This window comes from Ochotona princeps, chromosome 5 (genome assembly GCF_030435755.1).
Source record: "Ochotona princeps isolate mOchPri1 chromosome 5, mOchPri1.hap1, whole genome shotgun sequence".
NCBI lineage: Eukaryota > Metazoa > Chordata > Mammalia > Lagomorpha > Ochotonidae > Ochotona > Ochotona princeps.
The window spans coordinates 99,207,764-99,233,583 of record NC_080836.1 but is presented as its reverse complement, the minus strand read 5'-3'; the positions used below and the strand labels follow the sequence as shown (position 1 = coordinate 99,233,583).

Sequence of the window (25,820 nt, the reverse complement as noted above, 5' to 3'; positions counted from 1 at the left end):
AAGTAGAACAGCTGGAACATGAAATGGTATCTGTATAAGATCCTGGCACATGCAAGGGGAGGACTTTAGCCACTAGGTGATCATGCTAGACCCAAACATGGCGTGTTTTGTTTTGTTTTGTTTTGGCTTTTTAAATGACTTATTTAGGGTCCGGCGAGGTTGCCTAATGGCTAAAGTCTTCACCTTGCACGTGCCAGGATCCCATACGGGTGCCAGTTCATGTCCCGGATGCTCCCTGCTTGTGGCTTGGGAAAGCATGCAAGGACAGTCCAGGACCTTGGGACCCTACACTTGTGTGGAAGACCTGGAAGAAGCTCCTGGCTCCTGGCTTTGAATCGGCTCAGCTCTGGCCGTTGTAGCCACTTGGGGAGTGAATCATCAGATGGAAGATCTTCCTCTCTGTATCTCCTCCTCTCTGTATATCTGACTTTCCAATAAACCTTATAAAAAAGATGTTTATCATTACAACCTTTCTTTCTACATTTTATCTGTTTTCATATTTATGTAGCCATAGATTTATACACTTTCACACCATTGTGTTCTAAAACTATCCTGAGTTCCCTTTATAGTTTTCATAATATCCTGCCCTATTGGACTCTGAACTTGTTTCTGCAATTCATTTTTCCCAAATGGTAAACATTAACAAGAAGTTTTGAATAAAAGGCAGGAAAGTGCCAGCAGGCACAGCCACTTGACAGGTTTCTAGTTGAGCTGCAGGTGACCATGACCTGCTGTGAGGGTTGGACATCCTGCAATGGATTCTCTCTGCTGGTGCTACTTCTCTTGGGAGTAGTCTTCAATGCAGTACCTCTGATTTTCAACTTAGTTGAGGAAGATGAAGGTTTAAAAAATCCCATCTCTTGCTTTGAGTGGTGGTTCCCAGGAATTATCGGAGCGGGTGTGATGGTAAGTGATAATCATTTTACTTCATTTGGAAAACCTGTCGATTTTTACCAACCTTCTAGACTCTAAGTCTTGCAGTTTTATCTTGGTTTAGGATATAGTTAGGAACAATGTTTATACTTATACTCTATACTGATCACCAATAAATATTAGTAATTTTTAAAAGAGGGTTGATCTATTTTTTCCAAGAAACAGACTTAAGCAGAGGGGAGCAACCAAAGGATAGTAATTTAAATACATAAACATCATGATACAAGCTAACAAGCTCAGGGTAGAAGTTCGTTGGCTTATTTGCTAGCATGTTTCTTCACGTGGAGGACTGCTCTTCCAAGCTTTGTATTGTGAGGGACCTTTTGGTCTCACTCAGCTTTCCTCTACCTCTTGCCAAGGCTCTAGGTAGTTACAGGGACTAAAACAGAAGCAGGGAGCTGCCCTGTGGGAGTGACAGGAAGTGTTCCCATGGACTGTCACTCTCCTGCCTGGTGGCAATGGTAAGGCATGAATGGGACAATGTCTGCAGCTAGTATTCCCCCCACAAGGGTTCAAAATCCTGGTTTCCAAGGACTCTAAGTCAGTTACTACACAGATCCCAGAACACTGCAGAGAGGTTTGCCTTTGTTGGATCCTGTGGCTGGTTAGCACACTTCACAACTCCTCGATGTGCCTGCCCATCAATCACTTGAGGCACCTGCAGTAAATTTACAGACTTTCTGTAGGGAATTCTGAAGCAATAAGCATGGATAGCTCAATGTTCTTTTCAATTCTGGCAGTATAACAGTTACCGTTCCATTTTAATATATCAAGAGCACAGCATTTATTCTATGGCTTTGCCTTCATGCTTGTAAAATATGAGTGTGAATGCTGAAATTAAAAATTTAACATAAAGGATGGCTGCTTTTTTTTTTTTTAATTTATTCTGCTTGCTTGCTTGCTTTCTCGGGGCATCTAGTCAGTGCCAGAGAAAGTTTTGTTTGAATGTCTGGTGAGTGAGCGAGAGAGCTACAAGGTCTGACATTATCAGTCTTTCAGAGGTAAAAAAATATGAGATGAAATTCAGGTTCAAGTTTTCTATTTGACTTATTGCTTTTAACTGTATCCCCACACTTACATGGAAGCACCCATACATCACATAGATTTAACTTCAGATATAAGTATACTTGAGCTGGTCCACAGGACTTGAGACCACTCTGACATCAAAATGCCATTCCAAGAGGCATTCTCCACAGACCAACATCTCCTCTTCCTTCACTATCACAACCTATTTGGTTGCTCTAGGTAGAAACCTTAAAGCAAAACTCTGGTACCACGTTTTGGGCTCCCTTCAAATTGCCACGAATGCTCTCCTCCTGGTGAAGGGAGTGCGCACTGTTCAGCAAGGGGCAGCAAACCCGAGTCCTGGCGTGTTTTCTCTCCTCGGAGCCCACTCTCCCCTGTAGCAGCAGCGTCAGTCCCCTCCCCTCCTGTTCACACTCAGAAGCCACGAGCAGGTGGTGGAGTCTAGCTTCACACTGGTAATTTCTGTAAAGCTCCTGAGTGAGGATCACGCACTGACAGGACCCGTGAAGCTTTAAATACAAACTGGCACTGCCACAATCCCCACGAAACACTGCCCAGTTCTTATTTAGCACTGCAGGCATCTGAGGTGATGGTGGCACAAACCTGCATCCTTGGTATTCTTTTTCGGGAGGCTGAGGCTTGGGAGCTGAGGGACACAGAAACACGGGGGTGTGTGCATGAATCTTGCTTCTGAATCACCTGCTAAGTACCAGCCACTGGGTTTACTTGCTACACTCTCAGCTCACTTCTAAATAAACCAGGGGTAGATATTATCACTTGTAACTTACAGACCAGCAAACAGGTTAGGAATGTTAACAAGGTCACATGGTGGTTGTGAAACAATTCGATCTGTGCGACTCCAAGGCTGGTGTCTTCCCAGCCCCCGCTTTTAGACTTGGTTTTGAAAGGCAGAGTTGCAGAGACAGGGAGACAGGGAGAAACCTCCTCCACCTACTGATTTCCTCTCCCAACGGCTGCAATGGTGTGGGATGGGCCAGGATGCATGAAGCAGGAGCCAGAAGCTGACTCTCCCATGTGAGTGGCAGGGGACCCTGCTCTCCCAGGCACATCAGCAGGATGCTAGGTTGGAAGTGAAGCAGCCAGAACAAGTGTTCATCTGGGATGCTGCCATCTCAGGTGGTGGCTTGCCTTGTGGTGCCACAGGGCTGCCCCTCTAAAGCTACTTTCCCCCAGTGCTAGTAATGCAGTCTTCAAAATCCATGTCAAGCCGACAGAGAAAGATTGACAACTGAAGCCATCAAGTTGATCAGGAAACTGAATTGTAAACAAGTTCTAAACACTTGAAAAACAGTCTCAGAGAACCAGCACTTCCTTGTTCGCAGCTAACATAAACTTTATGGCCCTCAATAAATATCAACAAGAGGCACCAATGCCAAGCTATTCTAGCTAGTCCCGATCATACAAGGTCATTAATGTGTCACACTCTTTGGAAAAAGGGTGCTTTCCGGAAGGAGCCTCTGGCTCCAGGGGCCAACACAGCGGCAGAGCGGCCCTGAACGGAGGGGTCTGTTGCGGATCCTCTGCTACGTGTAGAATGTCCAAGACCATCTTTCCCAGAAGCAGTTATGCCCACTACAACATCTGTCCAAGTGCTCAATAGTTCCGAAGATTGAACTGTCAGTATCCTTATAGACACAAAGAAAAGTTGATTAAAATATGACTGCCTATCATAAACAACTTGGCCATCATTCCTGAAATCTTTCCAAGTTTGTAGTTCAAATTAGTGCTGCTTTAGAGAGGATTTTTACGGGAAGTTGATAATACAAGGCTCATTATTGATTACTTCATGAATAGTTCATTTTATGGTTTTATGATTTACCCCACGCAGAGGCAAAGCTTTGAAACCATGTCTAAAAGTAAAAACATGGGAAATTAATTCTCTGATTCTGCTGAATGGGGAAAATCAATACGTTACTCTTTGTTCAAGTATTGAAAAAGTCGCTTCTTGCAAAATAAAAACAGAAAGGGCAATTGATTTTATATGAAGTTAATTGCAGGCCCAAGTTTAATCATTAGGTAACAGTAATTTGTCAATTATTAAGGTTGTAACAGAGAATAAACTGTTGAAAGTTAAACACATTAGTAGATATTTTGTATAACTGATACTTGTAAAAATCAACTTTTATGTTTTTGATGAATGGGTTTGTGTATTACTCATGTTCAAATACTTTGAGGACAACCCAAAGCCTGAATTCTATCACAGAGGTTCAACTGTCTAAAGTTCTTCTGTGTATGACTGAACTACTTTGTAACTTCTAAAACTGCAAGAAAGGATGGCTCTTTGTAAGGAAAAATGAACAGTACTATTTCCTTTATACCAACAGTAGCAATATTTTTAATTTTTATAAGAACTTAGGTTTTAATCATCTACATTTTACTTGAATAGCAGAAAAAGGTGACTTTTTTACACCCACTGGTTCATTTTCTCTAATGTGTACAATAGCTGGGAGCCTGAAACTCCATCTAGGCCTTTTGTGTGGGTGGCGAGGAGCCAAGTGCCTGAGCCAGCACCTGCTGCTTCCCAGAAGGCAGGATGGGAAGCGGGGCGGCAGCGCCTAGAACGCAGCACTTGACGTAGGCTGTGCTTGGCCAGGGCAGTGACTTCGGAAAGGCCAGCATGCGTTCAGATGCGCGTAGGACTCAGCAGCCTGCCTTCCCTTACTCCTCCTCCTCTCCCGAGTTATCCTTTTCTTCTTTCCTCTCTTCCTCCCTCTTTCATTTTAAGATACAGTTCCATTTGCTCTGGGATTTCCCCTCAACTACTCACTCGGAATTCAGCTAGTTCAACACACATACTTCCACATTTTCATGTCCATACCTTAAAAAAATCCATATACTCCCCTGAGTGAGTGAAATGATGAAATCCTGCGAGTGACCGAGCTACATACAATGGTGTAATAGAGATTCGCTGATAGGGTTTGTTGTTGTGGTGCAGCATCCTGAGCCACCACTTGTGACACCAGCATCCCATATTAAAATGCCATCTGTGCCCCAGCTATTTCACTTTGCTCACAATCCAATTTCCTGCTAATGCAACAGGGGATGGTAGCAGATGGCCCAGGTAGTCTGGCCCCTTGACATCAATACAGAACAGAAGGGAGTTCCTGAGCTCTGGTTTTGGCCTGGCCCAGCCTTGGCTGAAGTGATCATTCAGGGACTGAACCAATGGAATGAAGATCTTTTTCCTTCTTCAACTCAATTAAAACAAAACCAGAAGAGATTTGTTAACATACCATTAAGCTGACTGGCTGTTGATTCACACATTTTGTTATTGCTATTTCATAACAACTCTATGAAAGGGAATATAACGCAAACATTTAACATCTCTGAACATCACTGTCTTCTATGGAGGCTTGCCAGAATAATTCATATAATTTGTAAAACATTCGGTAAGTGGCTATAGATTACAAAATATAAACAGGAATGGGCACACATGGAGACACAGAGGAAGAGGAAGGAGAGGGAAAGAAAAAATGAATTGTACGTGATGCAACTTTTCATAAATGTTATCTCTAAGACCACACACAAATAAGTCATTCTAACTAAAATCGCAGACTCGGTGGATGACTGAAAGACGGAATGCAGATGGAAGATTTCTTGAGCCTCATCCCCATCTTTTAGTCTTTGAAACTGGGACCACAGGGCTCACAAGATGAATGCTACCAACTTTTCCTTTTGCTCCTTGAGCTCTGATTGGCCACAACTCGTGGTAAACGTGAGGCAAGTACTGCTGTTTCATCTGACAGGAAGGAGTTAACACTAACTTTTCCCGTTGACATAATTTCTAGGTCATTCCAGCAACAACAATGTCCTTGGCAGCGAGAAAAAGAGCATGCTGCAACAACAGAACCGGGGTGAGTGTGCAGAAACCCCTTTGGAAGCAGAAGTGCCTGAGGGTTGGGCATCTCACAAAGCCAGCCCAAGTCCCGAGCACGCGCTGACTCACAGCACTGACTCACGGCTCGACTCTGCTGGCAGGCTCAACTCTCGAAATGGGAGACTCAGGGTTAGCTGACGACAGGCAAACTGGGAGGGTGTCATTCTTTTCTCCATGAGAATTGAGGTTTGCAGTTGGCCTTCAGTGCATTCCCCCAGCTCCAGTTCAAGAATGTGGATTTCCAAGTAAAGATTTAGAAGTCACACCCAGAGCTGGGATCAAATATTTGTTAGTTTTGTGGCATGTATGAAACACTCAGGGAAAATGGATCCTTGCTTCTCCTGGGATTCTGGGATCAGAATAATAATTATCCTTATGCAGTCAAAATAAGGAAAGTGCCAGTTGTTTTTTTCTTAAACATTTAACAACTGCCTGCAATGTACAAAGTTATAATTAATCTTAAAATAAATTCTTATTAAGTTTTATTCTACTTGGAACTTTTTTTTTAATAGGCCTGTTTACTTGAGGAGCAAGCTGGTTCACTCCTCCAATGGCTACAATGGCAGGGCTGTAGGAGCTCCACTCGGGTCTCAGGTTTCAGTAGGAGGAATCCATGAACTTGAATCACCTTCTGCTGCTTTCCCAGGTGCACTGGCAGGGAGCTAGATAGGAAGTAGCAACTGGAACTTAAACTGGTACCCACATGGGATAACAGGCATCACAAGTGGAGGCTTAACTGGCTATGCCCCAACACTGGCCCCTGGAATACTTTCAAACATACTATTTCATTTACTTCTCTGAAAACATTTCAGTAGGAAACATGTTTTCCTGTCCAAGAAACTGATGTTCAGAGGAAGCAAAGTTAACTTCAATGGCTCAGAAGTTGATCCTGATCCAAATGCAACTGCCTCCAACATTACATCTTTCCACTATCCGTAGCCCGGACACTGCTATCAAGCAGCACCAAGGGCTACTGCCCACTCCTCGGAAGCAGTGGGACACCAATAAGCAGCAGCTGCGCTAGAAGTGGTTGGCCGAGCTTGATGCTTTACAAAACTGTTTCCAGTTCAACTGGAACATCAGAATCATCCAGAGATGAAAAACAACCCTAGTATGTGGACTCTCGCCATCCCCAACTGTTGTGGCTATATGGGAAGTGACCCCGCACACTAAGATCTCTCTCACTCTGCCTTTCAAATAAAATAAATTCCCAAAGACACAGAAGGAGATGTGACAGCCAGGATCAGAGCAGGTACGGGCTCGTTCTGGTTACAAGGTAGCAAGTGCACAAAGCAGGGTGGAGGAGCCAGATTTCGATGGTCAGATGAAACAGACAAGGTTCAGGACTAGAGCACCCGGGGTTTCTGATGCAGTGGTGAGCCCGGGCACTGAGTGCAAGCCAAAGGCCAAGACTCTGCCCTCTGCCTCCTCACCCAGCTCCCACCCATCACACGCTGACCTTAAGATCCAAGATGAGAGGGTGACTGCATTACACAAGGTTGTATGAACTGCCAAAAACTGAAACACGCCACAGCACAGAACACCTGTTAATGGGTCTACTTTATTTTCCAGATGTTTCTTTCATCACTTTTCAATGTAATCACAATCATCGGGGCAGTGTACTGCATGTTGGTATCGATTCAGGCTCTCTGCAAAGGACCTCTCATTTGTAACTACCAAGGCAATGGTACTGCCGCTTGTGAATTTTCATTCAGAAATTTCAGGTGCGTAATCCAATTTGCCTTGCCTGTTTTACATAGCTACAGCTAGTTAAATTAGAAGTGAGCAGTGCTAAAGAATGCCACATTTTTTTATTCAACCCCTAGGACAAACTTCTTTTAGGGGTTTAGCCAGGGGCTCAATCACAGTAAGACATGAATTACTATGTTCAGAAAGCACTGGGCTATGGTCTAGATAAGACCCTGATCTCAGATGGTTACGCCTGTCCTTTAAAAAAAAGAAAACACAAATCAATGGTGGGCTATGTGCATTAAAAAAAATTCTTTAAATGCATACAGAAAGTTAACGCTCATTGATCGGGAATAGTAACGGGATGCCTTGAGGGAATGAAGGTTATATTACTTCCTACATTTCTAAGCAAATTAATTTTATAAACCATGAGCACATACAAACTTCATAATAAAAAAAATTGAAAACACAGTAAATCAAATGTAAAGCTTTGTCTGTAGGCCTTACGTGAAATAAAATGGCTAACGAGGCTACGTAAACACGGCATCAATATACTGCAGGCCTGTAAGCAATAAAAACTGTCCTGTTGTAACAGTGAACACTGAAGGTACATGAAAGTGGCCCGCTGTGATAGTCTGAGTGCTCTACACCCAAGTCCACGCCCAATTCATAAAACCACAAAAACAGCACAACCTACTTCATTTGATACAGGCCACTCATTTGGGAAAATAGTTTATTTTCCATTTGTGCAGGAAACAAACTATTTTCCCTTCTTTCCTTTCTTGCTACATTAAAAATGAAAATCTCAAAATGTGTACCATGCAGTTGTGGATCCTAAGGAAATTTTACTAACCAGTGGATTTGAAGAAGAAAATTAGATTTCAAACACAGGTGCTATATGTTCATTCTCAAGGTAGGAGCGGCCTCCCAAGCGCCAGGCAGCAGGCTAAGCCGGGCTAAGCCGGGCAGGTGACAGCACCCAGCTCCTCAAGGCCCAGCTGCGCAGCGACCCTGCCCTTGCTGCGCATCCCACAAACCAACCACTGTGCCACATGCTGAGCGCGCTGCTGTTTGCCTCAGCTCAATGCAGCTGCTGGGATCCAGGACTCCACACTGCCTGAGAACACGCCATCGTATTCTGTAACAAGGGAACAGAAACAAAAACAAAAAATCATCTCGCCATAGATGTGCCCGGGTTGAACATGCCTCACTTTCCTGAGCCCTGGTAGAAAGGCACAAGCCCCTTAATCACACCCATTTAAAAGGCTTTTTCACTGGTGGACCAAAGCTGTATCTGGTTTAGGAGCTGATGCCATGCAACAGTGCCGTCCCACACTAAGAATCAAGCCCCCTCAATGGGGGAATGCCTTAACTTTGTTCTCACATCAGAGTCTGCACAGACTGAATCTTGTCAAACGGCTGATGTTCAACTATTTCTCAGACAGAATTCAACAGGGTAGATGGACTACAGCAATGCTCACTGAGTGGTATATCACGGAAGAAAGTTTTAGAACTACTAGGGCATACAGACACTCAGAAAACCTCATCATTCGTTTCTATGCACAAGTATATCACAAATGTGTTCTGCCATCGTCACATTTGTCTTGTTCCGTGGGCACAGGGCTACGTTACTTTCCTGTTCAGGGATATTCTAAAATCTCATTTTCACCATTTCTGTCGTTTTCCAGCGATATTCAACTAGAATCCCTCAACCTCCAGTGGTTCTTCGATGATTCCTGCATACCTACTGCCAGTCACACAAGCTCGGGAAGCGACGGCAGAATGCAGGGCTTGCACTTCGATTCTGAAGAGAATAAACACAGGATCCTCCACCTGGCAGTATTTATCGCTCTCCTGCTAGTCGGGATTCTGGAGGCCCTGTGTGGACTGAGTCAGATTGTCATTGGCTTCCTTGGTTGTCTGTGTGGAGTCTCTAGGCGAAGAAGTCAAATTGTGTAGATTTATGGTAATAATATGGAAGCATCATACTTGGAATAATCAGACAACTGTTTTTAAAATGTACTCTCAGAAGTTCAGTAACAGGCTGTTATCCAGAACACGGTCAATCCTGTTACTTGAAAATTGTTCTTAAAACTCATCCTGGGGATGGTTTTCTACAGAAAAAAAATCAACGTTTCATACATAATGTACATTGTAAATACGTAACACTTTGACCTGGAAAGAAAAAAAAAAAATCAAAGAGTCGACTTGGGGGAGAAGAGAAGCAATGCTCTCCAGCTGCTTTGTGGAAAGACCAGGGCAGGCGGGGGAGGGAAGGGACACAGCCACCCCGGGAGAGAACGGATGGGAGCTTGGCACCGCCTTTCCTGACACTTCAAAGCACAATCAGGTATGTGTCACATGAGGCGTGGCAGGGACAGCAGCCCGTCTTCCCAGGAAAACATCACAGGAAAACTCCCTGTGGGCGGGTTCAGAGCACCGCTCTGGTTCTTCGTGAAGAGAACAAGGAGCCACCTGCATTATGTAGGCTTGGAAGGAGAACGAGGGTGGGGCTAGATGACATTAGGAATCTGTATCACTTTGATTAGGTCCGATAATGGTTTTATGGTCACAAGTGCAAGAATTTTTTTTTTTAAGTTTTTGTAAGTGCTAATGTCCTATTTTCAAAATGCCTATAATGACAAAATGAGACAACAGAAAAGTGTTCTTTGTTAAATTTAGGTGATTATTACATGGCATTCATTGTACTTTTTTATTTTCCTATGTTTGCATTTTGTGTAATAATTAAAAACATCTAGGAAATAAAGTTTCTCAAAAGCTGATTTAAAAGAATAACACACATAGGCCATATTACACACATATTTACCATATTAAGATGGTATAAAACAGGCAAGGCTAAAAACCTAGTTTTTGAATGTAATCTTTCTTGCATTTAAATGAAAAAAAAAGTTCTCCAGGTAATTTGCAATACCCATATTACAACTGTCCAACTAGAGTGGGAGCATCAGTAACTCAGAAGCCTTCCTTCTGAACCCATTTAGTACATATTTTCCCCACAGACACCTTTTCATCCTGAAGGTCTCGTTTAAACATTTCCAACTTCAGAAAGCCCCAAGCAGGCCAGCACTTTATCTAAGCCACAAGATCCCATGTATCAAAATGTAAGATAAGAGCACAACGGGTCCTTATCACGCATTCATTCATCAGCCCCCTTGCCATGCACACCCTTTGCCAGGCCTCTCCTTTCTGTCACTGCCAGCCTGCCATCTAGAGCCAGGGCTCAGTCCTCTTCACTCCTCAGACTTCCCACAAACGCTGGGTTTTTTTCCCAAGAGGACACCCCTAGGGATCTGGCAGAGAGTAGCCTGTTTTCACTGTAGTGTCTATGATGAAGATGCTAGCATTTTCGTTTGTGTTTGTCTTTCTATATTCCACTATCCCCGTGCAAGATGCTACATTTGCAAGGTTGGAGGGACACGTGTCTCTTATGCTTCATGGTACAATTATGATCTGGCACAGTGCCTGAAGAAAGCACAGTCACCAGAAACACTCTGCCGAATGCATTTGTGAATTCTGCCTTCAGGACCCAGCTTTTACTGATGACTCAATGCTAGCTGAATCAACATTCATCAGTCATGACACAGAAGTGAAGTGAATGACCTAAGGATCTGAGGTAATACTGACAATTTCCTCATTCTCCTGGAAACAGAAGAGAGATGATTCCTGGTGGGTGCACGGGAAATAGAGTAGCTGAGACTCCAACCAGGAGCTCACACGGGACGCTGGAATTGCAGGTGGTGGCTTAGTGTGCTATACCACATGCTCACCCTGGGCATTCCATCTTCTGCTCCTTGTACATCATTCCTGTTTTTGGTAAAAATCCACAGGTTATGTGTTTATTTTCCAGAATTTCACTTTTATTGCATATTAGGCTTGATGGAATCTTTTGCATGTATATTTAGAAAAATAGGTATCCATTTTAATCCATTATTTTTGTGGTTTCAATTGGGAGAATCACTCACAGAAAATACCTGGTGATATACATAAAGCCAGAAAAAAATACAGAAATTGTATCACTAGGCTATTACTTAGTCTTCCAGGGGAAAAGCATTTTTTTCCCTGAAACTCTTGATAAAGCTAAGCAGACAGGAATCCTCCTCCGAGTATCTTTTCGAAAGGATGACGGAGAGAGAAGCAACCGCAGGAACATTCAATGCGTTCTCTGGGGAGCTTCCTTCAGGCCCCCTGGTGGCAGAGCACCGAAAGGTGCCAACGATGCTGTGTTTCATGGCACCCTAGCTGCTCCTGATGCAGGAGGGCAAGCAGAAGGCACTAGGGACTTGGCTTTCTGTGTGTTCAATTTTCATGAGGTTTACATGTTAGCAAGCGAATACTGCAAGGAAAAATGATACTCAATCGCAAGGTATTTAATCACTTTGTGGACACAGTAAATGAGAAAACCACCTCCATGTAACCAAAACTCAAGACTACCAGGATGAAGAGCTGAAAGGAAGCGCCAAGTCGGTCCCTTGCTCCTGAGACAGGAAGATCCCCGTGAGGTAACATGAAGTCAAAGTTAGCTCCTAGCATATGATTAAAATAAAAGTTTTCAATAGACAAACATTGCTTTGGTTGACAGTTTATTAAATACACTACATTTGTACCTTATTTCATAGTTTTTCAAATTGTTCACACAGGGACTTTGTAAAAACAGACTTTTTAGAAAATTATTTGCAAAACTCAACTGAAAATAAACAGGTACACACTGCAAACATACTGGATAAATGGGAGTGATGGGACTTGCTCCAGTCTGTACATGTGATCATGAAGCATTGACCGTGAAGTATTAGCTGGTTTGACTTTCTCAAATTTTGCACCAAACCACAACTTCAGAAGTGTTAATGTTGATTTGTAGATGCAAAAACACCTAACAGAACTATTTCATAGTGTTTGAGAAACAGGACATAATACTGTTTTTCTTTCACTGAAACTTTTCTGAATTCATCATCTGTGTACGCTCTGTCCTATTCTAAGAATCATGTAGACCAATGATGGAAAAAATCAATTCTTTCTAAAAAAAAAAAAAGTAAAGTCTATTTATAAAACATGCGAAGGAAGAATTCTACGAAGGCATTACTGCGAAACTGTGTAAAAGTGCACTGAGCCCGTGACAGGACACACCTGGACTTTCACAGGTGTAGGCCCGTCCCACCTACTTTCTAGAAGAAATACATTTTCAGGGCCTGGTCTGTAAAACGGCATACAATGCAAAGACAAAAACAAAGACATTTGCAAATCCTTTATATGTGCAGCTGTTGAGACAATATTTCTGAGAGCTGAAGTTACCTCTAGCGGCGAAACCAGAGCCAACTATTAAGCAGCCAGAAGGCCACAGTGATGGAATACATGACCATCTCTCTCTTAGCACGCTCTCTGTTTTCCTCTTCGAGGAGCTGCAGACGTCTGTTCAGCTTGATAATCTGAGGAGACACACAAGTGTAACTGTCCGTGTATACAGCAACTGGATTCTAATACAGTACAAACATTTGTGAAAGTACTTATTAAAAACATGGGGTGTTTAGAGCAAAAATCTCTAAAATTACTTACGACAGCTTGAATTCACTTAAACACCTGTCTCCATTTTCTTCTCTGTATTTTCTTCCTTAACCGATTCAATGGTGGGTGAGGTGAGCAAACTGCTGCACACACATTGTTTCTAGTTGCAAAGTCCAAATATGCACTAGGCAGATGCCAGAGCAGAGCCAACACGGGCCTCTGGCCTCTGATACGAGCTGCTCGGGACTCAGGCTCAGCTGTTCAGAGAACATCTCCCCAGTCACCTGTGGTAGGAGCGCCTGGACACGACACCCAGGGCCCCTGCAGCCGCCGCTGGTACTGGCTGACATCCTCAACTGCGGCCGGTGGCCATGGGTCGCACGCCTGCTCTGCTCATGCTCTTGTACTGACAGTGATTGACACACTTTCCCCTCTCTTCTTCTGCATTATTTGGTGCAGACAACACAAATACCAAATATACTTTCCCCACATAGGCCTTTTTTTGTAAAAGCTAAGCGAATTATTTGAGAGGCAGCAAGAGAACAAGAGCCCCCATACACCAGTCTATTCCCCAGAGCCTGCAGTGAGGAAGGACGGGCAGAGCAGAAATGAGAACCCATCTCGGGATGCGCAGTCTGGTACTTTAGCTACCTGTCGTCTCAACGAAGTGGCGTCCACAACAGTCATGTCTTCTGATGCCCCTTCAATGGCTGTGTCTATGTTTGAAATGCCATACCTGGTAAGTAAGAAATAAATATACAAGTTAACATGGAAATAGAACTAAGAGTATTGGTAAGTCATGCTGTGTACAGCTCAAAGAAGTATCCACAAGATTCTAAGATAACTGCAGGAATTACTAGAATAGCTTACTATTAAAGGAAAGCTCAAGAGGATCATTTTCAAAAATATTAGGAAAATGTACCAAAATTCTAAGAATGAGACTTCCTGACAATTTTCAAGCCACAGGAACTGGCAATGTTGTACCAGACCCCCAGCTGAACAGTCTGGGAACTGCTACGCTAGAAAAACAACAAATTCTTCCACAAACTCAGGTCTATATATGGAGTTCCAGAGGCAGAGTGCCAGCAGGCAACTCAGAGGAGACCAGCTCCTGCACAGAGCAGGATCATATTCTGTTTCTTCTCTTGCACTGCCTCCTCCCGGCACACCCATCCTTTATGTCTGATTCCCAACGACTTACTCTTCGCTGCACTGTCCCACAGACACAATTATAAAGTCTCCTGAATAGGTATCACCATGGCACTGAGGTAGAACTGGATCAACAATACAAGGCTGTGCACAGAATGTTAGCAGACAGACACTAAACCAGAAACCAGAGAAGGCATGTCCACAAGCACTTTCTGTTCAAAATCAGATACTTCTAAAAGGGTATGGAATTTTAAGTGAATGACAACTTCTGGAAAGCAAATATAGATGCCATTTCTCCCCTCTGCCTGGATTCCCATATTTCAAAATTTATTTTAATTAACAGTTTTACTGGATACAATTTCTATACCAAAAAATTCACATGCTTATCTATTTCATATCCTGTATGGTTATCAATAGCAGGGCACAGCAACTTATCTGTTATTTTCTGAATAAAATATAAATGTATTAGATTACAAGTTACTCCTAGACAATCTAGCCAGAGTGAGCACATGGATCTTCTGCTCCCAGAAACGCACACTGCCACACCAGTGACTGCAGCTACATGGGAGGTGTCATTCCAACGTGAGTCTATTCAAGATACACTTTTGTTTCAAATGAAACAATACCAACACATTTTGAATAAAGCAGCAAAAAACAGAATTTGAAAACAGGTATGTATTGAATTCATACAGTCAACATCAACTTTTACATGTTCCTTTGACAGGTAAATTAACTTCCTTTCTGCTTAGTTGTCCTCTCTCTGATGGGAACGGTAGGGATCCTGCGATACCAAGGGTAACTTCACCACAGTTGGAGAAGCAAACTCCTCACTCCATCCATGAATGCTGGGACTACGGTTTAGCAAACATCTGAGCTAATCACTCCTCTCAATATTTAAGCAGATAAAATTAGTGGACCAAAAAAATTAGGTGTTAAATTCATCTACGTTCACTGGCCTACATTCAGAATTCGAAAAACAACACATGCTGGCGTGGATGTGGGGAGAAAGGTACCCTCCTTCACTGCTGGTGGGAGTGTAGGCTAGTACAATCATTGTGGAAATCCATATGGAGAGTGCTTGGAAAATTGCAAATAAACCTGCCATATGACCCAGCAATCCCGCTCTTAGGAATATACCCAACAGAAGTAAAATCTGCATGTGAGAAGAGAATCTGTAATCCTATATTTACAGCAGCACAAACCACAATAGCAATGACATGGAAACAAACCAGATGTGCGTCTAAGGAAGAATGGTTAAAAAAACTGTGGTACATCTACTCAATGGAATATTATTCAGCTGTCAAGAAGAACGATATTATTCTATTTAAAACCAGGTGGTCCCAGCTAGAAACCATTATGCTCAGCGAAATGAGTCAATCACAAAAGAACAAATACCATATATTCTCTCTCATATAAGGCAACATGGAAAGGGTAAATCCAATAGTTCATTGAGCGTCTGTTGGCTGTTTTGGCTGTGTCTCAGATATTTTGATGTTTTTATGTCGGTTTGTTTGCTTCCAAATAATTTCTTTTCTCTAGTGGAGTTCATCAAGTGCCCATGGAGTATGCAATGGCAACATAGTTCCTAAGAGACTTCTGTGTTTCCTCTTAGTTAAGCATGTGCTGCCTACTCAGTGGCACACTACTTAATCAAGGTGCTACAATTTGTTGTTGACGTTGTTGCTGTTGTCATTCATGCTGTGATTGATGTGGCTGTTATGAAATGATGTCAATCCGAAAAATAGTTAAAAAAATGTTCTAGATATGAGAAAAAAATGTCTTTGGTATTTGGAGATTGCAATAAGCTTGTAAATTGCTTTAAGTACGATGGGTATTTTGATGATATTAATACTTTCAATATATAGGAATTTGATTTTAACAGATAATTTTGTACTATGAATGTTTACTGTTAATACCAGGTGTGAAATATGGCTTTTTGTTATTGTTATACTTTTGTTTTCAAAAGATTAATTTTTCTGGCCGAAAGTCTTAATTATTTTAGAGGTAATCTGTGACTACTTTGCCATGTGTGTGTTTTTCCTTTCTTCCTGTGTGTTCCATGAGGAAGATATTCTGACTTTGTAGATGAAACATGCTTATGCTTTATTGTACAAGAAGTCTTATGTTTTTAAAGCAAATAAAGGTGTTTTTTAAAAAAAAATTATCTACATTCCATTTTCAAAATAGGACTTTTCTGAATTCTCTCTAATCACATGAAAAAAACATCAAGGCAACTGCCTCATACGTAAAAAGGCCTGACCTGTAGAGAACAGAGAATTGATGATGAAGAGATTACTCACTAGTCCAAAGTCTGAACTGAAGGTTCACCTAAATGTAAATGAAATCTTCACTGGCAAATCTGATGCATATAACTCATTTTAGAAAAACAGACAGAAGGGCCAGGATTGTGGGTAGCAGGTTAAGTGGCCCACTGTCACCTCTGCAGCTCCTATGGGTGCTGGCTCAATTCCCAACTGTTCCACTTCGGATCCAGTTCTCTGCCTACATGCCTGGGGAAGCAATGCCCGAGTGCATGGGCCCCTGTCACCCACAAGGGAGACCTGGAGGAAGATCCTGGCTTCTGGGCGTGGCCTGGCTCAGCTGGGCGGTTGTGGACCACCTGGAGAGTGAACCAGTGGATCAAAGACCTCTTTTTCTTTCAAATAAACAAATAAATCTTACAACAAAGAATGTTATTTTACAATATGTTTTAAACCAATACCTATACTCTGCAGAAAAACCCAAAAGCAAATGGTCTTCACACCATTAGCTAAAAACAGTTTCACAAAAAGATAATAAACTTAAAAAAATACACCTGCTAGAGCTGGTGTTAGGGCACACTGGCACAGTGGGTTAGGCCACTGCTTGCACCGCCAGTATCCCCTAGGAGTGCTGCCTTGAGTCCAGCTGCTCTGCTCAGATCCCGCTCCCTGCTAACGCACCTGGGAAAGTAGCAGAGGCGTGCCCAACAGCTTGGGCCCGTGCTACTCCCACTACGTGGGAGACCCTGGACCCTCGCGCTGGCCTGGCCAACACCAGCAGTCTGTCATCATTTGTGGGGTAAATCATTTTCTTTTTTTTTTTTTTAAAGATTTATTCAGTTTATTACAGCCAGATATACAGAGAGGAGGAGAGACAGAGAGGAAGATCTTCCATCCGATGTTTCACTCCCCAAGTGAGCCGCAACGGCCGATGCGCGCCTTTCCGATGCCGGGAACCAGGAACCTCTTCCAGGTCTCCCACGCGGGTGCAGGGTCCCAATGCATTGGGCCATCCTCGACTGCTTTCCCAGGCCACAAGTAGGGAGCTGGATGGGAAGTGGAGCTGCCGGGATTAGAACCGGCACCCATATGGGATCCCGGGGCTTTCAAGGTGAGGACTTTATCTGCTAGGCCACGCCGCCGGGCCCAGTAAATCACTTTCAAATGTGAATCTCTCTGAATTCTCTGTGAATCTCTTTCAGGGCTCTGTAAATTTCTTTCAAATAATATAAGTCGATCTTTAAGAAAATACATGGGAAAATGACAAGATACAATTTAAGAGTATAAAAGTATATGTAATTGTGTAAAAAGAGAGAGGCCTGGGCAAGCATTGTGGCACAGCGCGCCAAGCTGCTGCTTGCAAACCTGGTGACTCCTATCAGAGTGTGAGTCAGGACCTAGACAGAGACCCTGGATCCCGCCTTCGTCCTGACACACACCTAACTGCTGTGGTCTTGGGAACCAAAGGATGGAAGGTATCTCTCTCTCCCTGTCACTCTACCTTTCAGATAAATAAACAAATCTAAACAAAACAAAACAAAAATTCAGTACAGTAATAAAGGACCACTAAGGGCAGACTATTTCATTTTTCCAACATAAATGCAGCGTAAGTGGAGACAGATGCCTTCCCTTGTCTCAGGATGAACGTGACAATTTCTTCTAATCACAGAAATAATGCTGACAGATTTCAATCTGCTGCTACAGAGTATACATTTCTGCTTAAAATAAAGGAATCCTGAAAAAATTAAGCCTGGATTTAAAGCAGTTTTTGCTTTGTTTTCCAGAAGATGAGAAAACTAGATATGATCTTGGCCCCGGGAAACCCTGGGCATCCACACATTCTGTTCCATTGCCTTTGTGCACGCCAGAAAGAAATAACTCCCCAGGCTAGGCAGTGCGTGGAAGAACAGCGAGTTCCAAACCAACAGGTGATAAAAACGTTGAACATGAAATTCCCCTTCTACATGTTCAACTTCCCAAACGACTGGGCTTTCCACTTCCATTCTTTCCATTTAAGATTCCTTATAAAGAGATTTATTCCCACACTTGAAAATGACAGACTCTGTTTCTCAAATAAAAATGAGTAGCTATATTTAAAAAAAAAAACCTCACTGTATTTAAACAAAACACTTGAAACATCCCTGTCCTAATGATTACACATGTTTCCTGGCCTTCTGGTGGCCAGACATCAAGTTTGATGAGACTTACTGTTCTTAGAAGGTTAAGCCACAACATATAGGTGCTGTACTATACGCATGATGTTCTGCAATACACAATTTCACCAACGATTTACCCTAATTACAAAGTCTCAAAGTTTACCTGACGCTGTCCTGATGAGGGTGAGACGTGGCAGCGGCAGACCCGCCCCGCAGCACGGGTCTAGGCAGGTTTGTGCGGGATAAGGCACAAGACAGAATCAGGAAACAGAGGAGTGAGAAAATAAAAGCAAAAACAAGACAAATAAATGTCAAATTGGATTATATTGTATGCTTCAATACAATATAATATGTCTCACTTTAAAAATAATTCACATGTCCTCCTGTTTATGATTTCTGCAAATTTCATCTTATAATTGTTCCAAGTAATAAAGAGAATCCATATTTATGTGACAAAGGAGCATTAACATATACAATTATCCTTTTTGTGCTTACTACTATAATTTACAAAACCCAAGGCAGAGGACAATTCTCACTTAAAAGGTGCAAACAAACAGTAATTCTATAAGCAGCAACTGCACAGCAGCCTGCCTGAGCCTGGGGTCTCAGCAGGTACCAACAGTTCTAGTTCCTAAACCATGAAAACAAGTCTCCCTTCCTACAGCTCTTCCTTCTCGTTAATGCTGACTGGCACCTGGCATTACAGCCGTGTGTCCTTACGCCCTCTGGAGTTGGAGAGGTCAGGGGTCACACTAAGGTGCACTATGGGAAGCAGGCTCAGTGTGAGCCACCGGGAGCGACATCCAGGGCTGCTGGCAAGGGTCAGGGTTAGGGGCACTGGACAACCGTGTGGGCACGGTCACTTGGTTTCAGACATCCTTGGTTCCAGAGGATGAGAAGTTCTTTCTACTATCTCTTACATTTAAAACTAGGAACTAGCAATATTTAGCATCCAGAGAAAGAAAATTGGGGTGAAGGACCCATGTAAGATTCCAAGGACTATTAAACACTACTTTGTTTTATTTTCTAAGTAACTGTTTCGCCTGAATTTCAGCATCAAGGCAATACTTGGCCAGAGTAAATATTCAATATCAAATGCACTGGTTTTCCAGCAAGTAGGAATACCTATAGAATTTTGACAGAAATATAAATCATTTTCTGACAATTTAATTTATACAATAACATTTAATGTTTAGCTTCTGTATGTCTGAAAGGTATTATCAGTTTTATAAAATCCCAAGACAGGGATTCAGACTTTTTCACATCTTTTTAACTTTTATTTTACTGGCCAAAGAACAACACATCACACGTTTGAGACTGGTTTTAAATCCCGCCCATCCTACTAACACATTCATTCGGTGACATTAAAAAAACTGCTATTGCAGCGTCACCTTATATTACATTGATTAACTAAGTAGACCAACTGCTTCTGCTTCCTCCATTTTTTTTAAAGGTACACCAGGAAAGGGCAATTATCCTATGTGTCCTTTCCAGCTGCCAGCCAAGCTGACCCTGAGAAGCGACAGCGAGGGCTCACGTGACCTAAGTGGGAGATGTGGACTGTGTCACCAGCATCTGGCGCCAGCCACAGCTCAGCCATGGCTGTTGCAGCATCTGGGAGTGTTCTGTCCACCTCCCTGCTTCTCAAAACTCAAAAAACAGATTCTTGAGAATGCACAGCGTTATGCTCAGAGGGACCCACCACATTTAACATATTCCACCACAGAGGCTTCCCTTTGATAATGCAGAGCCAGAAAATAATACAGTTACCTTTCACCACGTATTTCATTTTGTCTTCTCACACTGGCAATTGACACATATAATATAAAAGTAAATTAGACAAGTAGTTGGCAAAATAAGAAACTTCATTCAAGCACCACTTCCTATTGTAAGTATGCACAAAAAGTCTTCGCAACCATGTTTTGTTCTTGAAGCGGCAAAGGGCACTCCACGCCTACCCATCTGAGCTATTACCTTGCATACTGACATTCTGGAGTAAATATGACGTCTGAACTTTTTGCTATACAGAGGTACACTGCCACAGCAAATAAACTGTTTGGGGGACCAGGGAGTACATCTTTTTTAAAGAAAAGTCGCAAATAATAAATGCAGTGTCAACTACAACTCTGCATATGTAAGTCCTTCAAATTATTTGGCTACAAGGATATGTGCCAGAAATATAAATTATTCACATCTATTCACTCAAAGCTAGTATGATTTGATAAGGAAAAAGTGAACAAAAGTAATCATGTTGCTCTTAAAAACAAAATTCAAGCCTGAATTACTAATCAATATTTAAATAACATTCATACATATAATTAAGTTCCCTTATAAAAATGTTAACATTTCAAAGTGGAGATTTAGGAATTCTCTAAACCTCCAAAGTCCAAACTGCAGTAGCATTTGAGATCCCTCTGCCCCTGAACAAAAACTGACTAATTTTCAGGGATCACACTGTGGCACAGGGTCACCAGCTTCTCAGCCGCTCTGCTTTCGTTCCGGCTGCCTGTTGCTGCGCCTGGGAAAGCAGCAGGGGATGGCCAATGCATCGTCTCCTGCAGTGCGGGAGCCCAGCTGAAGTTGCAGGATCCTGACTGAGGGCTGTCCCAGACATGGCCATTGTATCTACTCGTAGAGGGAATCAGGAATCCACAGAGGGAAGACCTCTCTCTTTCTCTAGCTTTCAAATAAATGAGTCTTTAAAAATTTCAATATATGAGTTTCCAAATGTCCCTGAGTAAACAAACTTTCCTAAAGCGCACCTAGGATTTAGTTTGATTTTCATGTTGAGCTTTGTTTGCATCACTCAAGTCCCCACGAGAAAAACACTGTCATAAACTTGACAGCATCCCTTGAAGTGTGAACTAAACATAGGTCCTATGTCAAACAATTGTGAATCTACATCATTTTATAACAATACAATAGAACAGAAAGCCCTCAGACTCTCTTCCAAAAAGCTCTAGCTTAAATTAACCTGCTATGGTGCCATAGAAACAAAGAGAAGCTAAGACATTAGCACAACAGCCAAGAGTAATAAAACAGAACATAAAGGATACAGTGAGGAACATAAACACACTTACAAGCTTACCAGCACATAACTTTACAATCATGCGAAGAGAAAATCATCCAAATTTCACATTCGTATTTCTGATATCTGTAAGGTCATGCTAGAAACTTCTCACAGTAGAAATAAAAACTAACTTGAAACTTAAAGCACTTACAAAATCTATCAGAAAGACAGATGGACTTGGCTCCAAGGAAACAATTAATCGCACAAATCCAGGAGCAAAAGTCAATAACATAATTTCTTTACGAATTTGAAAAATCTTGTAACTCCAGAAAAGGAACTTTAGAGCCATCCAATCTATTAAAACATAAACACAAGTTTCCACTAGGAGTTCAAAACATGTCTTCCTTGAAAAAAATATACCAAGGTTGCAGAAGTAAAGTTTCTGATTTTGCACACGTGAACTTGAGGTGAAAATTCTATTATTGATTTTTTTTTTAAAAAAATCTGCATCCCTGCATTGAATATGTGTTATGTCTTGGCAGGAGGTGGAAAAAACATGTAACTGTAATGGAGTGGCACTGTGTCTTCAAGTCGGTTATTGTTCAATCTACACAGGATTTAGAAATATTCTTCTCACTCAGATATTTTCGCTACTGTAACAGCATTTGGTATAATATAGTCTGACCTGAAAAACTGATGCCTTCTATAGATCTACTGTAATTAAAAAGTTAGAAAGATTATCAGGTAGAAAACGCTTGAAGGAGGGACACCTAATATTTGTAACCAACTGTTCTTACATTTCAGGTACTTTAAGCTCACAATCTTTTGAAGGAGCTGGTGCTACAGTAAGAGTTTGAAGCCACTATGCCTGCAGCTCAGAAAAATGTGGGGGAGAAGTGATTTCCCTTTTATTTATTTATTTATTTATTTATTAATTATTGTAAAGTCAGATTTACAGAAAGAAGAGACAAAGATCTTCTGTTCGCTTGTTCACCTCCCACAATTTCTCATTTCAATGAACAAAATTAGGTATTATTCAGAGACAGAGAAGTCGAGTAATTTATTTACTAAAGGCGATTACGGAACTATTTAGTGAGACTGCTCAAGACTTGTTCTGTGGGGCAGGCATTTGTTCTCATGGCAAAGATGATCATGCTTTGGGTATTGGTCAATGTCTCAGCTGCTCCACTTCCCAGCCAGCGCCCTGCCTGTGGCCTGGGAACACAGCCGAGGACGGCGCAAGGCCTTGGGACCCTGCAACCGTGTGGGAGACCTGGAAGATGCTCCTGGGTTCAGATCGGCTCAGCTCTGGCCAGTGAGACTGCTTAGGGAGTGAACGAGATGTTTCTGTCTCTCTTCCATGTATTTCGCGTTTCCAATAAAAATAAATGATTAAAAAAAAAAGACGTTCTTGCTCCATGTCAGAGGGCCTGGGTTCACATCAGCCCCACATCCCAGTTCCCTGCTAATGCGCACCTCGGCAGTAAGCAGCCAGGAGCCTGCCGTCCACAGGGGAGATGTGGACTGAGCTGCTGGCTCTAGCGTCGGCCCATTTCCAGTCAATTTCAGCATTTTGTGTCTCTAGCGAGGTGGGAGTAGGAGGTGGCTGTGGAATACTGATTCGAATGCAAGTGGCCCTCTAAATCCATGCTTTATGTTCTAAATATTCCTGCTGCATACACTTTCCAAATATTTTGAGAGTCAGTGAACATACAAGGCTTCTAAACCATGAAAGGAAAAAAACCAAAATATACAATGAGCATCCTTAAACCTAAAGTCTGAAATCCAAAATGCTCTGAAATGTGAAATCCTTGGTGTGAGCTGATGCTCAAGAAAACTGAGCTTTTGGGAACACTTCAGATGTCCAGATTAGGGGTGCTCAAGCAATGAAGTGTATGACAATATTTCAAAATTCAAAAATCTCACCCCAAGCATTTCCGATATGGATACTCAACCTGCATATATTGCATCCATCTGCACACACATATACAGGTCCACAAAACCACTCAATGCCAGGAGCTCTCTCTAGCCTCTTTTGTGTACAGCTTTAATTCCTTGGGCCCAAACACACAGCGTTAGATTAAGCCTGGGAAGGCTTAGAAAGCCCAAGGCTTTGGGCCCGGCAGCATGGCCTAGCGGATAAAGTCCTCGCCTTGAACGCCCCGGGATCCCTAATGGGCGCCGGTTCTAATCCCGGCAGCTCCACTTCCCATCCAGCTCCCTGCTTGTGGCCTGGGAAAGCATTGGGACCCTGCACCCATGTGGGAGACCCGGAAGAGGTTCCTGGTTCCCGGCATCGGAACGGCGCGCATCGGCCCGTTGCGGCTCACTTGGGGAGTGAATCATCGGATGGAAGACCTTCCTCTCTGTCTCTCCTCCTCTGTGTATATCTGACGTTGTAATAAAAATAAATCTTTAAAAAAAAAAATCTCTCTCTCCTTCTCTCTGTAAATCTGCCTTTAAAAAAAAAAAAACAAAAAAGAAAGCCCAAGGCTTCAACAATGCAAAGCAGTACAACAAGCACTCATGAAGCAGGGCCACGTGAGGATTAAAAGTACTCAACAAGGAAAAAGATCTCCTGTTCACAGCAAGTTGAAATATTAACAGTTTTTTTTTAGAAGAAATACTACCAGTTTTTAAAACTACCAGTTTTAAATTTTTTGCTTACTGCAAAGACAGTTTAATTTACTGGAAATTCTTCAAAATGTAAAAATTAACAGTCTGATAAAAAGAAGAAAAATTGAAACACTGACTTTGAGAAGTTCTTAGGAAGATGTTTGGAGTTAAATTAATTATTCCTTTTGCACAGTGCTCAAAAGAAAACCCTCCTCAAATTTCATCTTTTATAAATACTTACAGTAATAAAGCAAGGCAAAAATGCTTGAAACTATTGTAATGAAATATTATACAAGCAAATAAGTATGCTTTTGATCATTTCATTAGTTGTTCAAAAGTGAGATAAACCATTAATGCTGAAAAACAACAGTACTACCAAAAAGATCATAATGTTTTGGATTTTCCTTACAGTCTTAGAAATCCTTTGAAAAGAAGAAAAGAACAAGGCCCTGGCAGCTACACTTCGAGCATTTGTTCATATTTGCTCCATCAATCCACTCGCATCACCTTTGCAAATAATGAGATCAAGACTCAGGGAAGACAGTACCCATCAGTTCAACACCCCACACTGCATCCACTGGGGCCCTCAAAATACTTGAAGACGCAATCCAGTGCTTAAACTAGGTCAAGAAAACCTTTGAAAACAATCACTACACTTCCTGTAAATGATGACTGTCTCTGAAGAAAAGCTAATGTCACCTGACGAAATGTGAATTTTGGACAATAATTTCAAATTAAAAGAAAGCAAAGCAAGCTGTTTCAAACCATTGCATCTCAGAGAGACTAGCAAGTGCAAACGTAAAACAAAGTTCAGAACATAAGAAGCCAATAATAACGCAACACAGCTGGCAAGAGTCACTGACGGCCAATCACCTGCGATTTTCATCCAGCACATCCAAGATCTGCTGGTAAGCCCTACGAGTAGAAGACTGGATAAGCGACAAAATGCCACGAGCAGAGGAAAGATTAGCTCCGTCTTCAGGGAATACATGGGGAGGACAGACCCGAGTCTGTTGTGGCGATGGTGTCACACTGTTTACATAAGCACAGCAAATGAAGAGAAAAACACTCAAGTCAGATTTTTATAAAACTTCATCTGAACAGCTTTTATCTTAGTTTTATTGCCCCTTTTCCCCACCCTCCACTTTCCCCCAAGAAACAAAGCCAGGAAATTCATAAGCATTTTGAATTGTTTTTGCAAAACTAACTACAATGTAACATTTGTAACTCTGTAAACAGAAACATCAAAATAAACAAATATGAAAGAACAATTTGGGGCGGGAAGAGAACTACAGTGATCAAATATTCAATTCCCAGCTTTGAAATAGCAGCATCCATTACCCAGCACACATCGCAAGTCAGTACACCAAGTCTGTACTAAACCTACAAATGCATGATCAGAGGGACAGGATGGGGAATTCTGGCACACACGTGTCAAACTTTAAACACATGACTCAGAAACAATTCCATGAAAATGCTACTTGAAAAATTTCACGTGGACAATGAAGTTATTTATGGAGAATGAATGTCATTGATTTAAGTAAACATCTCAAAAAACTGTTAAC

At 42.1% G+C, this 25,820-nt stretch overlaps 2 protein-coding genes across 3 annotated transcripts in view; one reads left to right on the top strand and one right to left on the bottom strand.

Annotated features, from left to right (window-relative positions):
* The first annotated feature begins 706 nt into the window (after nucleotides 1–706).
* TM4SF20 (transmembrane 4 L six family member 20) lies at nucleotides 707–9,597 on the top strand. Its single transcript, XM_004576755.4, has 4 exons — nucleotides 707–906; nucleotides 5,769–5,834; nucleotides 7,430–7,581; nucleotides 9,235–9,597. The coding sequence occupies exons 1-4, from the start codon at nucleotides 724–726 to the stop codon at nucleotides 9,503–9,505; spliced, it is 672 nt and encodes a 223-aa protein (XP_004576812.2). The 5' UTR covers nucleotides 707–723; the 3' UTR covers nucleotides 9,506–9,597.
* Nucleotides 9,598–12,130: 2,533 nt separating this feature from the next.
* Nucleotides 12,131–25,820, bottom strand: part of MFF (mitochondrial fission factor) — a 31,865-nt gene continuing 18,175 nt past the window's right edge. Inside the window, exons 7-11 of one of the 2 annotated variants that reach the window (XM_012931360.3) lie at nucleotides 25,129–25,287; nucleotides 20,400–20,432; nucleotides 18,793–18,852; nucleotides 13,715–13,799; nucleotides 12,131–12,987 (exon numbers count right to left, since the gene is read on the bottom strand). In XM_012931360.3, the coding sequence (XP_012786814.3) occupies nucleotides 12,856–12,987; nucleotides 13,715–13,799; nucleotides 18,793–18,852; nucleotides 20,400–20,432; nucleotides 25,129–25,287 (469 nt within the window). In that variant the 3' untranslated portion in view covers nucleotides 12,131–12,855. The remainder of the gene's footprint in view (nucleotides 12,988–13,714; nucleotides 13,800–18,792; nucleotides 18,853–20,399; nucleotides 20,433–25,128; nucleotides 25,288–25,820) is intronic. The other variant, XM_004576761.4, reaches the window with a different exon arrangement.